At 44.6% G+C, this 12,285-nt stretch overlaps 1 protein-coding gene across 1 annotated transcript in view; it reads left to right on the forward strand.

Moving 5' to 3' along the window:
- Window positions 1-12,285, forward strand: part of CNTNAP2 (contactin associated protein 2) — a gene marked incomplete at its 5' end in the record, with an annotated part of 359,481 nt that overhangs the window by 232,453 nt on the left and 114,743 nt on the right. Inside the window, one exon of the mRNA XM_039253885.1 lies at window positions 6,619-6,712. Coding sequence (XP_039109816.1) covers window positions 6,619-6,712 — 94 coding nt within the window. The remainder of the gene's footprint in view (window positions 1-6,618; window positions 6,713-12,285) is intronic.

Raw genomic sequence — 12,285 nt, forward strand, 5'->3', positions numbered from 1 at the left:
CCTCTTTCCCTCCCCATGGTCAGATGGCTGTGTTGGGAGAGAGCCCCCAGCTCCCACTGACAAAGTGTTTTCTCTTCTAGAAAGACTTGGGGCTGGTGGATTCGGCTGGATCTTTCCTTGCTGTGAAGGCAAAGTCTCCTTTGCTTTGTCTTGGAGCTACAGAGACCCCAGAGCCAGATGCGGGCTTAAGAGAAGGGGCTAAGGAGATGATGGTTGAGCCCAGCTCACCAGGGCCCCGCGCTGAGGCATCAGGCTAGAAAAAAAGAGAGTGGTCAGATATTAATTCCCAGGATAAGGAATCATTCATTATCTTTGGCGAAGGGAGAACAGATCATGCCAGGCAAATACCAGGCACTTACAAAGCCCTGAACGAAGCATGTGTAAGAGGACTCAGTGGGTCCAAAGGACTGGGAGATGTTGAGTAGGGTCCGAGAAGAGAGGCAGCAGGGAGGGGAGAACACTCCACCGTTCCCTCTCCTCACTCTAGGAAGATGCCACCTTCTCCTCTAATCTTGTCCTGAAGACGCAAAGGCTCCCTGGCTTGTGTATCTGCAGGTAACTGAGTTATTTGGTTAACGCCCCCATTCATGGAGGCCACTAACACACTGGGCACCTCCATTACAGACGTTCATCACTAACCCAGTCATAAAACCTGGACTGTTTCTCACACATCCCATCGTTCAGCTACAGAGGAGAGTGTTTCTTGGCCTCTTTCCTCCCTTTAAGTATCTCTGTAAGTGGGGCTCAGGAGCTGTGTAGACCAAAATCAAACTGAGGTAGAATACAGTGTGACCTCTCACTGGATCAACACCCCAGGTGGCCACCTACCGTCTGCATCGCTGGTCACTCTTGGAATTGGAGGGACAGTCACATGGCCTGACAGTGATAGACTGGGAGAGGCAACACGCTGGCTCCCGCAGTGATGCCGTGTGGGCCCGGGAACGGGCTACACTGAGTAGTGGGCCAGTGTCTACTCCCAGAGGCTCTCGGAGTAGCGGGAAGGAAACCAAAGCATAAAGATTCAGAGTCACAGATCAGCCATCAGCCCGTCTCCTTTCACGCAGTCTTCAGACATATTCACCCAAACCTGATGGCAGCAGAGTTCTGTAGGCCTTCCATCACTGGGTCATCCACAGAGCTCTCCTAGAAGAACCAAGTTCTAATGGAAGTAAGAGCCAGGGTTCCCATGCCTTACACACACACGCACACACACACACACACAGACACTTCAGTGCGGCTCAGCCAGTGATGACTCCTTTAATAAATATTAAGCAAGCACCTAAGGTGATACAGGCCCACTCCATGTGGGCCATAAAAGGGCCAGGAGGTTTACTAGATAAATCTGCAGGAAAGAAGCAGCCACAAGTCCAAAGGAGAGGGGCCGTCCTGGGTTCTGACATCTGGGGTGTTCCCTCTGCCTGCTCAGCCCCGGCTCAAGGTTTCCCAAGCCTGAATGGCATCAGGCCAGGCGCTGGCTCCCAGAGGGGGACGGGTGGTAGGGGTTGGCCTTGTCCTCATAAAGTCACTGTCTAGCCAGGGGACAGGGAGAGACAGGCGGCAGCCCTGTAGCTGGTAGAAGACCCACGAAAATTCCACATTACTGTCTCCCCCTCTCACGTAAGTTTACCGTGTCCTCTCCACCAATGAGAACACAGTGGCTTGGGGTCAGGAAGAGTCACTGTAGTGCATGAGCCCTTGGTGCCAGGCTTGAGTCCCGCTCTTTCCCTTTCTCGGTCAGTTATCAGTTGTGAGCAGCCTGCAGGGACCCCTCTGCGGGCCCCCAGGTGGGACGAGGTTAAGATGGGAGAGAAAGGTACAGTCTCTGCTCTTCAAACTCCTTCTCCTATAACATCCATAGGGGGAGGGGGGGGGGCCAGGTGGGGATGGAGGGGAAGGGAGAGTTTGGGGATAAGACAAGCTGATTGGTTTCGTCCCTAATATCTGTTTGCAATGACCTTTCCTCATGGTCAGGTTTCAGCTTCAACGCGGAATAGAAACCCCCATCAAGATGGTATGTTCTGATTCAGTGTGTCTGAGCTAATTCCACGTATTACCCAAAACTCAGGATGAGGAAAGGAGGCACGACATCCCGGATATTTGTCCAGAGTGTCGCTTCATCTGGGGTGGAGCTGCCCCTCCAGTGGTGGGACGGAATCTGCGCTGCTTCAGTCTTTCATCTCGTTCCTTCCCTGCCTCCTCCACTCCACCCCCAAAACACAAGCAAGGCGGATGAAATCCCTTCAAACGCAGGCTTACAAATGCAAATGAACTGAAACTGTAAAATAATACCTGAATGAACATTAAAGCTCTCAACTCTGGCGCTTAGGACAAGGGCCCCAGCCCGATTTCGATTTCGGTATAATGGTAAATGTTGAACAAATTAGTGCTCCCTTAAGGTCACCTCGAGGCACATGGAGTCACAGTCCTTAATTTTTATGAGCCTCCATTACACAATCTCTTATTGCCTCTTAACTGCCAGTAAAATGACCACCAGCTAAATGCACAGCAAAATAGTTCACGTGGACCCCAAAGAAATTACCTTGAAATTATTACACTTAACCATGGCAAATGCACCAGAGCTCATTGGAAAGGAGGTGGCTGGCTACCTGGCAATACACGTGAAATGATGTAGTGTGACATGGCCTTGGGCTTCTCAGGTTCAGCCTTTCTTGCCTTATCTGATTTTTAATGCATTTCCTCCTTCAAATGTCAATACTTAAAATGCGGCCGATCCTCTCCCTTTCCTAGTGGGGATGGCTGCACTAATTCTGGAGACTGTCTCTGGTAGCTTACCATTTGATCTCTGGCTGCAATGCCAATTCTGCCACTTACTCTCCTTCTGACTTTGGACACTTTTTTGTATTACCAAAGAAGAGGACACCTATCCAATATTTAGAAGTAAATAAGATGTGAAAAGCCCAGCAAGCCTTGCATACAGTTGTCGCTCAGTACATGCTTCCTCCTTTCCTGGTGTAGCTGTCTGGGCCCGGTCAGGAGACAGAAGCCGCACAGTGGGTTAAACATGGGGGATTTGGAAATAAGAATTAACTACGATAAAGGGAACCGACGATAGAAGGGAACTCTAGTAGAAGTTCCTAGAGGCTCCGCCAGACCTGAGGAACAGTGGAGGATCTCAGACGCCATTGGAGAAGGTGTGATGTTCAGCCCTCCGGAGAGCAGAGGGGTTCTGGTCTGGCCAGCCTCGAGCTGGTCTGCTTGCTGGCTGAGCAGGAAGTCACCCGCAGGAGTGCCGGTGAGGAAGCAGGTGCATGTTAGCCTGTGGTGTGTGTGTGCAGTGGGAGACAGAAGGCGTTTGTAGCACGTGGGCCATGGGGGGTGGGAGAGGAGGGAACTGCACAGGGCATCTTAATGTCATCTGGAGGGCTTGTCCCCAGGCTGTGCCATCACGGAGGCATCACTCTGAGACCCCACTTCCTTGATGAAGTAAGTCTTAGGAGTATTCGGAACATTTACAATAAATCAAAACCAGGCAGGATCACTGATATTTCACATGACAGCATCAAGATTCAGAAACTTTTCCTTCAACACAAAAGAAAAAATAAACCTTAATATAAGTAGACATAAAATTTAGGTTTTGGTTCAAGTTCTTAACTCCATATATACAGGAAGGGAGGAAAGTTGAAAGTAAGCCAGGAATTTTATTTTACTGTGAGCTCAACACAAGTAATATTAAAGGGCTGCTAAACAGCCAAGTCAGTCTGGTCTGGATCCATAGAAACAGTTCAAGGGAAGAAAGGTAATTCCATGGGGTGGGTCAGGCCACATCTGAGAACTGATTTCACTCTGTGTGCACTTTATTTATTTTTTTATTTTTTTAACCTTTATTCATTTTTGAGACAGAGAGAGACAGAGCATGAGTTGGAGAGGCGCAGAAAGAGAGGGAGACACAGAGTCCGAACTGTCAGCACAGAGCCAGATGTGGGGCTTGAACTCAGAGATCGCAAGATCATGACCTGAGCCAAAGTCGGACACCTCACGGACTGAGCCACCCAGGCGCCCCTTTGTTCACAACTTTAAGAGTTACTTTAAGAGTTGACTTAAAAATGTCAACACATTTTTATTGAGGACCACTATGTGCTTGACACTGTACAGGGCCAAAAGACAAAAGAAATCTAAAAGTTTAAACATCAAAATTTGACAGTTTCTAAAATTATGTATGGAATATTCATAAAACGGGATACCAGTAATTCATGACAAATAATGACTTAGTTGTAGACTTATTGACACAGAATTTCATACTACATCTTTAAGTAATGAAAAGTAAATACAAAGCAATATGTGTAGCTGGGTTCCATCCAATTTCTGTAAAAAAAATTAAAATAATATACATGCAAAAGTTGACTTGATAAAAACACTAATTATCACCAGGTGGGGTTTTTTCTGCAAATCTATACTATTATTTTCTCTATAATGAACATACATGGTTTGAATCCATCTTTAAGTTCTTTGAGACAGATAAAAATATAAGAAGTATTTAGGGGAAGAGCATCGCTGTGAAGCATGTAGGGTAGCTGATCATATTGGATTATGTTGGCATTCTATGGGTATATTTTTTGACCAAAAAACTTTCTGACTATGGAAGTGGAGGGAAGGACAGCAGCAGTTACCTACATTTGCCACCAGATGGCGCCAAAGCAGCTAGCTAATATTCAGCAGCCAGCATAGCAACTTCGTGAGATTTAAAATGTCTTAAGATTCCCTCGGCAGAATAAGTGTCCTGTTAGTGATGCACTTAAAATGATAGAAAACCCTTTAGAGTTCGAGGTGAGCATGCCAGCGTTTGCTTTACCAGTGTTTTTGGAGCTCTGTTCCAGTGCCACCAGTTCTCGCACACAATATTTTTATTATACCGGCTCTACAGGTCAGAATTCCCCAGATTCCAGAGATGCGATGAGTCTTTGAACCCCGGCTTTTCAATAAGCCCTGAGTCTCTAGTAAGCGGTCTCCGGAGTCAGGTGAGGTCATTCCTCAAAGAGGCTCATTGTCCACGTGGAGCAGGAGATGAGCTCGCTTCCCAGCACCTGTTTGTGCAGACAGCAGCCTGGCTTCCTGAAGCTTCGCCCGTCTTGGCGGTGACCCCCAAGGACAGGGGGGGCTCCAGTTTCTGGAGTCTGTGCTGCCGCCTTCAGCAAGGCCCTGTGTGCAATCCCAGCAGCGCAGGCACCGTGGTGCAGTGCTTCCTTGGTCTGCACTTCACCCCACTTACCTTAGCAGGTACGCAACCCATCTCAAGAGAAGCGAAAGGCTGCGAAAGAGATTTTTCACAGGTGGCTACAAAGTGGCACAGAAAACTCTAGGGGCTCCCAGTGGGGGAAACAGAATTAGATCGTATCAGTTGTAAAAAGACAGCTAAGGCAGGAAAAGCCATGTTGGGACGCGGAGGACAAGAGAAATCCTCGTACGGGGACCCCAGCGTTTGCACTTCGTTCGTGGGAAATGTCATCAGAAATGTGCGTGGCTCGGACAGCCATTATCTGTAAGCTCTTTCCACCTGATTCTCTTCCCGTCCTTCCACTGCCAACTCACCTCCTCTCGGAAAGAACGAGACATTCTGGAGCAAATGTGTCTTTGTCCCCTCCAGGCTCTAATGTCCCTGCCCTGTGGGAGTATCATCCTAATTTGATAAGCCAAAAAACTATATTTTACCCAAGTTGAGTTTCAACGCTTGAATATACATATTTATGTATATATGTTCATATTTGAATATGCATACCAAAGATCAGTATTGGTCTGAAAGCTTATAGTATGGAAAGGTGAATAAACCTGGACAATAAGCATCGTTATTCATTGTTATAGATGTAGCATTTTCTATCTCAGAGGTTAATACTGGAGATTGGATCAAGTAGACTTTACTCTTATTAAAATGAGCAAGGGGGTTGCCTGGGTGGTTCAGTTGGTTTAGTGTCCAACTCTTTTTTTCTTTTTAAGTTTATTTATTTATTTTAAGAGAGAGAGAGAGAATCCCAAGCAGGCTCTGCAACACCAGGGCATAGCCCGATGTAGGGCTCAAACTCACAAACTGTGAAGTCATGACCTGTGCTGAAATCAAATGCTTAACTGACTGAGCCACCCAGGTGCCCCAAGTGTCCAGCTCTTGATTTTGACTCAGGTCATGATCTCATGGTTCGTGAGTTTGAGCCCCACATCGGGCTCTGCACTGACAGCTGTAGATCCTGCTTGGGATTCTCTCTTTCCCTCTCGTTCTGTCCCTTCCCCACTCGCTCTCTGTTTTTCTCTCAAAATAAATAAAAATAAACTTTTAAAAAGCAAAATACATAAAATGAGCAAGGATCTTAATCCAACAGAAAATGTGCACAAATTCTTCACCAAAAAAAAAAAAAAAAAAATGTGCCTACGCTGAAGAACAATTCATCAGGAGTCTTCACTTACCAAGCTCAGATTGCTTTCAAATAACCCCACAGAAGGAATAGACAGTCTTCCTATTTTCTCAGGCTGGTGTTTCAGAGTCAGCACCTGCTGAAATAAGATATCCAGACGCTGGAGTTCCAAGAATGATGTCATCCCCCCCAGGAAGATTTGATGCCAGCACAGGTTAGCCATATCCTTCTAAAAGTGTCTCTTGTTTTCTCCCTACAGCTTGATCATTATCCTTCTGTGAGTTACCATCTGCCGAGTTCATCTGACACCCTGTTCAATTCTCCCAAGTCGCTCTTTCTAGGAAAAGTTATAGGTAAGAATTCTGTGCTATAGGTATAAACGTACGGTAAGAATATGTTTGGCATAAGAATTGTTAGGTGATGTGAATTTGGATTTTTTTTAAGTGACTGGGTCAATTTCTTATCATTGGATTCGGTCACCAATATCTTTCTTCTTGGTCCAAGAGGTGTGTTGTTGTTCTCAGTGATGCAGAAGAGAATGTTTATCAGATCATCTTGGGGGTAAATTGTTGAAGCGATATGTTCTAAAGCCACTGCTTTGCCCTTGAAACACATTGTGGTTGGTGGTTGTGGACACTGTGTCCATGAAGGAAGCAGAGCCAGGGTCGTTTGGGCTGCGATACAAACCGAAACACAAGTGAAGCCAAGTGCCTGTTCCCTGCTCCTTCATTGGCTCATTAAAGATCCGCACCTACTAACAGTGTTTAATGTGGTTTCTTCTTTGTCTAAACACATCAGCGTGTTCCGGTCTTCCTCTCCTTCTGAGAGCGCTCGCTGAGATTACAGGCAAATTGGAAGGCCAGTGGGGATGTGGAAGTTGTGGTGCAGCACTCACCCTGTGTGTGTGGTTGTGAACCTGACAGTCACTCGTGCCCTTTCTCACCATAGATCAGCTCTGTCTGGATTAAATTACAGATGTGATTGGTTACATATTTTTAAGTGATTCATGTACAGTCAATGGAAGAATATATACATATACATACAGACTTTTCTTTTTTTTTTTTACTATGAGAGTGTGTATTGTGAGCCAAGAATGGAAATGATTAAGATGGTGGGTGATGCGTGGGCCAAGGAGAAGGTGAGTTTGTGTCCAGCAAGTAGTGGTGATCAGAAAGAATGTCATTAATTGTATAAAACACACACACATACACACTCATTTTAAAAGATGAGGGCGGGGCATATAATTAGGAGAATAGGTGACCTGACCTATAAGGAAAACAACAATGATGTAGGCTGTTATGGGACTTCCTGCAAGCTGACCTCCATCCTAAGCACCGTAGATAGATAAACTCACTGGACCTTCAGAGTGAGTCTATGAGATCATCAAGATGATTATTCAAGAGCATGCAAGACTGTCTCCATTTTACAGATGAGAAAGCCAAGGCACAGAGAGGTTAAACATCTTGCCTGAGACCACCTACTTAGTAAGAGGTGGAGCTAAACTTGAACCCAGGCAGGCAGACACGTTGGCCTGCACCCCCAACCCCTTTGCCATAGTCCCTGTGCTGGTTGACCAAGAAAGGAAAAGAGGAAGAATCAGAGGGGGGCAGTAGAGGTTAAGTGGTTGAGGGACACGTCCCACATCTCACACCAGAATATGGCCAAGAGCAAAAAGTACTCCTGGACTCAGAAGCAGGAACACACCAGGCAAGGCAGCAGACAAGCAGAGTGGGGCATGGGCCCCCTGAGGGAAGGGCTGCGTCCTCAGGAAAAGACAGGAGGGGTGCCACTTGCTCAGTGGCTGTCTGGGAACGGAAGGAAGGCTGAAATTCATAACCACACACTGTGTGCTTTGTGCGAAACATCTCGTGTGTGTAGATGTGATGCTAAATGTCACAGCCACCCAGTGAAGCCAGAGCTATGACTGTTACCCTCATCTGGAAGCAGAGAGAGCCAGCTGCCAGAGTCACTTATCTGGTCTGTGGTCACGCAGGGTTTTCAAGGTAGGGCTCACTTGACGAGAGCCCGTGGCCTTAAGTAGATCAAAGGAACTTGTCCAGTGGGGATGCCATCAGTCAACAACAAGAAGTGCCTGTTCAGTGGAGGACAGCCTCGCCATTCGTACAAAGTCCATCGTGAGGCACGGGGGAGTACCCGCGTCTCGCCTCATGCATTCCTGCAATTCAGTCAAGAATAACTGAAAATGTTAAGTGCTCCTTCAGGGCCATAATCATTCCTTCAAAACAGACTCTACAGCATGATAGTATGATATTCCTGAAGACGCTACACTGGGATACTCTTAGAGTGACATCCACCATGAACTCACACCTGCACCAGTGAATTCCATGGCTTCATGAAAGTCACAAAGTCAAGTTCTGCCGGGAATGCTGAGGGATATTAATAACTTCCCTCACTCTAAGTAACACTCTCTGGTTCATCGGTAATTTGGGCTACATGATTCCATTCACACGTGAGCAAAATCACAACATCTAACGCAGCATGGACCTTCAAAGTCATGAACAATAACACCATAAAGGCACCATCCTCTGAAACTAAAAATTTACTATACTGTACTCTTTCTCTCTTAAAAATAAATAAACATAAGAAAAAAGGGGTGGTGGTGGTGCCTGAGTAAATAAACATAAGAAAAAAGGGGGTGGTGGTGCCTGAGTAGCTCAATCGGTTAAGTGTCTCACTTTGGCTCAGGTCATGATCTCACAGATCATGAATTCAAGCCCCACATCAGGCTCTGTGCTGACAACTCAGAGCCTGGAGCCTGCTTCAGATTCTGTATCTCCTCTCTCTCTCTCTGCCCCCTCTCCTGCTTGCACCCTGTCTCTCTCTCTCAAAAATAAGCATATAAAATTTAAAAAAAATTTACTGTGCTATTAATCTGTGACAAGTGAGTGTTACACCCAGATTTTTCTGTAGACCAAAGGAAAATTGTGCTGTGCACATACACTGTGTGTGTGTCAATGAGTTGCATAAAGAACATATAAACACCTGTAAGGAAGTCCCTGATCCCCATGTGGATATGGAAGCATGCACAGGACAGGAAGGTAAGATGCTGCCACTTGTCCCCAGGGCAATGACTTCCATTAGCAACTGACTCTCATCTGCCCTACGTTTCTGAACCCTTCTAGAAGGAAGTCAGAATCACTAGCAACAAAGTTCCACAAAGTAGAAATTTCATCAGCTCTCATTATGTCCATTTTTTATCATTTACCAGCTGAGTGAAGTCATAGATTTTACAGATGTGATTTCCAGCAACAGATTTAATAGTATCTCAAAAGTCTTTAAATCGAGGGAGAAAAATATAAGTCAAAGCCTGAAGCAGGATTTTCTGTTTACTTTTTCCCCCCAGTGTTTCTATCAATGTCTTGGATAAAGATACAAATAGAATGTATATTAATTACACAAATAACACATAGCTGCGAGGATGATTTAATAAGTTGGATGGTTAAAACAAAAACCTTCAAAAGCATCTGGATGGCCTAGAAATACAGAATAAAATAATGATATGAAATATAATAAAGACAGACTTACCTTCTGCATTAAACCAAAAAAAGGGGGGGAAACCCAACTAAGTAGAAGACAGAAGACCTCCTCGTGTCATGAAAAAGACTCAGGTTGATTTCATGGGGAGTTTGGTATGAGCCAATATGTTGGGGTGATTTATGTTTAAATAAGTACAGTACTGAGCTATGTTAATAAGAGAATCATATCCAGAGCAAGAAGGACAGTCACACTCCAGCAGGATGTCATGGCCTATCCCTAAGCACCTCATTTTAGGACAGATATTAATCTTCTGCTAAAAAGACTGGATGAACAAAAACCTCTCCCCCCAAAAGGAAAATCAGGAGGCCTGGGGATACTAAGATATGATTAAAAGACATGAGAGAATCCATTTCCAGACTTGGACAACTGTAACCTGGACAGGGGAAGCCACAGAGAGGCTGACTCACCAGGACCAGAGAAGACTAGTGAAAGCAAGACTTCAGTCCCTATAAGAAGGACTTCCTAATAATTACTGCTACTTAAAAAAATGAGTGGCTGCCATTTTGAGGCCATGGACTCTCCATTACTGAGAGGATTTCAACAAAGGCTCACTGGAAATTCGTTTGTACTTGTGTTTCCTGAATTGAGTGAGGCCAGATTAGAGCAAACCTAAAAACCCTTGAAACCATATGATTTACCATGGGAGTAATTTTCTCTTTTAAAAAGATGGGAAACGCAACATTGAAGTAGAGAGACGTTCTTCCTGTTCCATGTGAGAACCGAAAGGGTAATTTGATTCAGGGCTCCTTGATGGCAGTCACTGCTGTGGATGCAGGCTAGATATGAATTAGAAGAGCGTCAGTGCACACTGCTCATCCTATTGTGAATGTCAGTGAAATAGCCTGTTTTCAGGATGGCATATTCATTCTAATTTTAATGTTCAGAAAGATAATTATGAGCCCTCTTTCGTAATTTTTTTCCAATTAACTATTTGTGCCAGGGTTGTAAATCACAGTAATATAAACTCATAATAAATTAGATGTATTTTATAAGGAAAAGGCAGCAATTCCTCTGCATAAATTTGAGAAACTATGCTTGGAGAAAGTTGAATATGGACGCAGGGCAATTGTTGCTTGACTAATCATTTGTCAGTGGCAGTGTCTGGATGATAAAATTAAAGGTAAATATCCATTTGAATTTAACATTGTGTGTAAGTCTTAATGCTCCCAGATCATAATATTTTCCAAGCCGCTATTATTTAAAACAATTCTGACAAAAGATATACCTATTGGTAGCCATTCTATGATTTCCATTATATTCTAAAATGTGAATATTGTGATCTTTTGATAAAAGATCCTTATTTGAGGGCTTTCCAAAACATTGTTGAAAGTTGGCAAAGACTTTTCACACAGCAGGAAATGACGTACTTCTATCTCCACTCACTGGTGAGGTGGTATACTGTGGTAGGCATTATACTGCTCACTGAATATTTCTGGTCAAAAGTTATAAGTAGAAAAGACATATGCAAATTTCTGGGCTATACTGTTTAATTGCTGGTGCAAGACCCTCTAGAGTCCTTCTGTCCCTTTGTCATAGGGACTGGAAAACCTAAAAGCCATAGTGTTTTCATCACCTGGGTCCCTCTATGACCATAATGAAGAGACAACCCTGTCAACTCATGACAAAGCTATAGCACAAGAAAAAAAAGAGAAAAAAAAAACTCTTGCTTTTTTAAGCTACTGAAACTAAAGTGCTATTTGTTACTGTGGCACAACTTCACCTATCCTGCTTGATACATAAGAGTTAGAACTAAGAACAGACTTTGCTATCCACGTGGGTTTATACTCTCCCTTAATGACTTGCAATCTGTATGACCATGCAACGTTACTTGATATCCTGTGCCTTCTATTTCCTTGTGTGTAAAATAGGGATAGTAATCGACCATACTTCACAGGATTTGGCAAAATAATACGTTTAAGAGATAGTGCAGGGTCTTGTCACATAGTGCGTATGTAATACACATTAGCTATTTTTGTTCAGTCATAATTAGGCAAGTATGTAGTGATCATTTCCCATATTCCAGGCATTTATATGCCATTGATACCAGTAGTGTTCAAGAAAGGCACAATTGTTGCCTTTAGAGGGCTTGAGCTCTATCTGGAAGAGAGGAAGTAGAAGCACACGTGACAGGGCGAACGGAAGAAGGAAGTACAGGATCCTTCAGGAACAAGTAGGAAGGGTGCTTCACCCGGTCCAGGGAAGGTATGCCAGGAAAGGCATACCAGAGGAGGTGGCACAGAAGCTGAGACCTGAGTGAGAAGTCACAATTGTCTGGGTAAAGGAGTAGGGTGGCATGGAGAGCAAAAAGAAGAGGGGTTTTCCAATTCTCCAATTCTCCAATTGCTCTACAACAACCTACCCAGAACCT

The sequence above is a fragment of the Hyaena hyaena genome, unplaced genomic scaffold (assembly GCF_003009895.1).
Source record: "Hyaena hyaena isolate Hyena2069 unplaced genomic scaffold, ASM300989v1 scaffold_471, whole genome shotgun sequence".
Lineage (NCBI taxonomy): Eukaryota > Metazoa > Chordata > Mammalia > Carnivora > Hyaenidae > Hyaena > Hyaena hyaena.